The following is a 388-nucleotide window of genomic DNA, read 5'->3' on the forward strand; positions in this document are numbered from 1 at the left end:
GGCGCGCGCGCGCGCGCAAGAACTACTGAAGCCCTAACGTCCTTCTTGCCCCCCAAGGAGGGCGAGTTCGACTGGGACGAGCAGACCCAGGGCCTCATCCTTGGCTCCTTCTTCTATGGGTACGCGTGCACCAACCTTCTGGGCGGGCGGGCGGCGGAGTACCTCGGTGGGCGTCTGGTCTTCGGCCTGGGCACGATCCTCTCTTCGGTCATCGCCCTCTTGACGCCCATGTGTGCCAGGATGTCTCAGGAATTCTTCATAGTATCTAGGATTCTTACGGGAGCCGCACAGGTGAGACATGTCAGGGGATTGGTTGTAGGGAGGGATGGGGAACAGGTAAAAAGTTATTATATACATATTATCCCCTTAACTAGTTATAGCAGCAATG

General features: G+C 56.7%; 1 protein-coding gene across 1 annotated transcript in view; it reads left to right on the forward strand.

The window, feature by feature from the left end:
- Positions 1–138: 138 nt before the first annotated feature.
- LOC119594105 (sialin-like) overlaps positions 139–388 on the forward strand; it is a gene marked incomplete at both ends in the record, with an annotated part of 3,809 nt that continues 3,559 nt past the window's right edge. The window contains 1 exon segment of the mRNA XM_037943162.1: positions 139–291. Within this exon segment, the coding sequence (XP_037799090.1) occupies positions 139–291 (153 nt within the window).

This window comes from Penaeus monodon, chromosome 33 (genome assembly GCF_015228065.2).
Source record: "Penaeus monodon isolate SGIC_2016 chromosome 33, NSTDA_Pmon_1, whole genome shotgun sequence".
Taxonomy (NCBI): Eukaryota; Metazoa; Arthropoda; class Malacostraca; order Decapoda; family Penaeidae; genus Penaeus; species Penaeus monodon.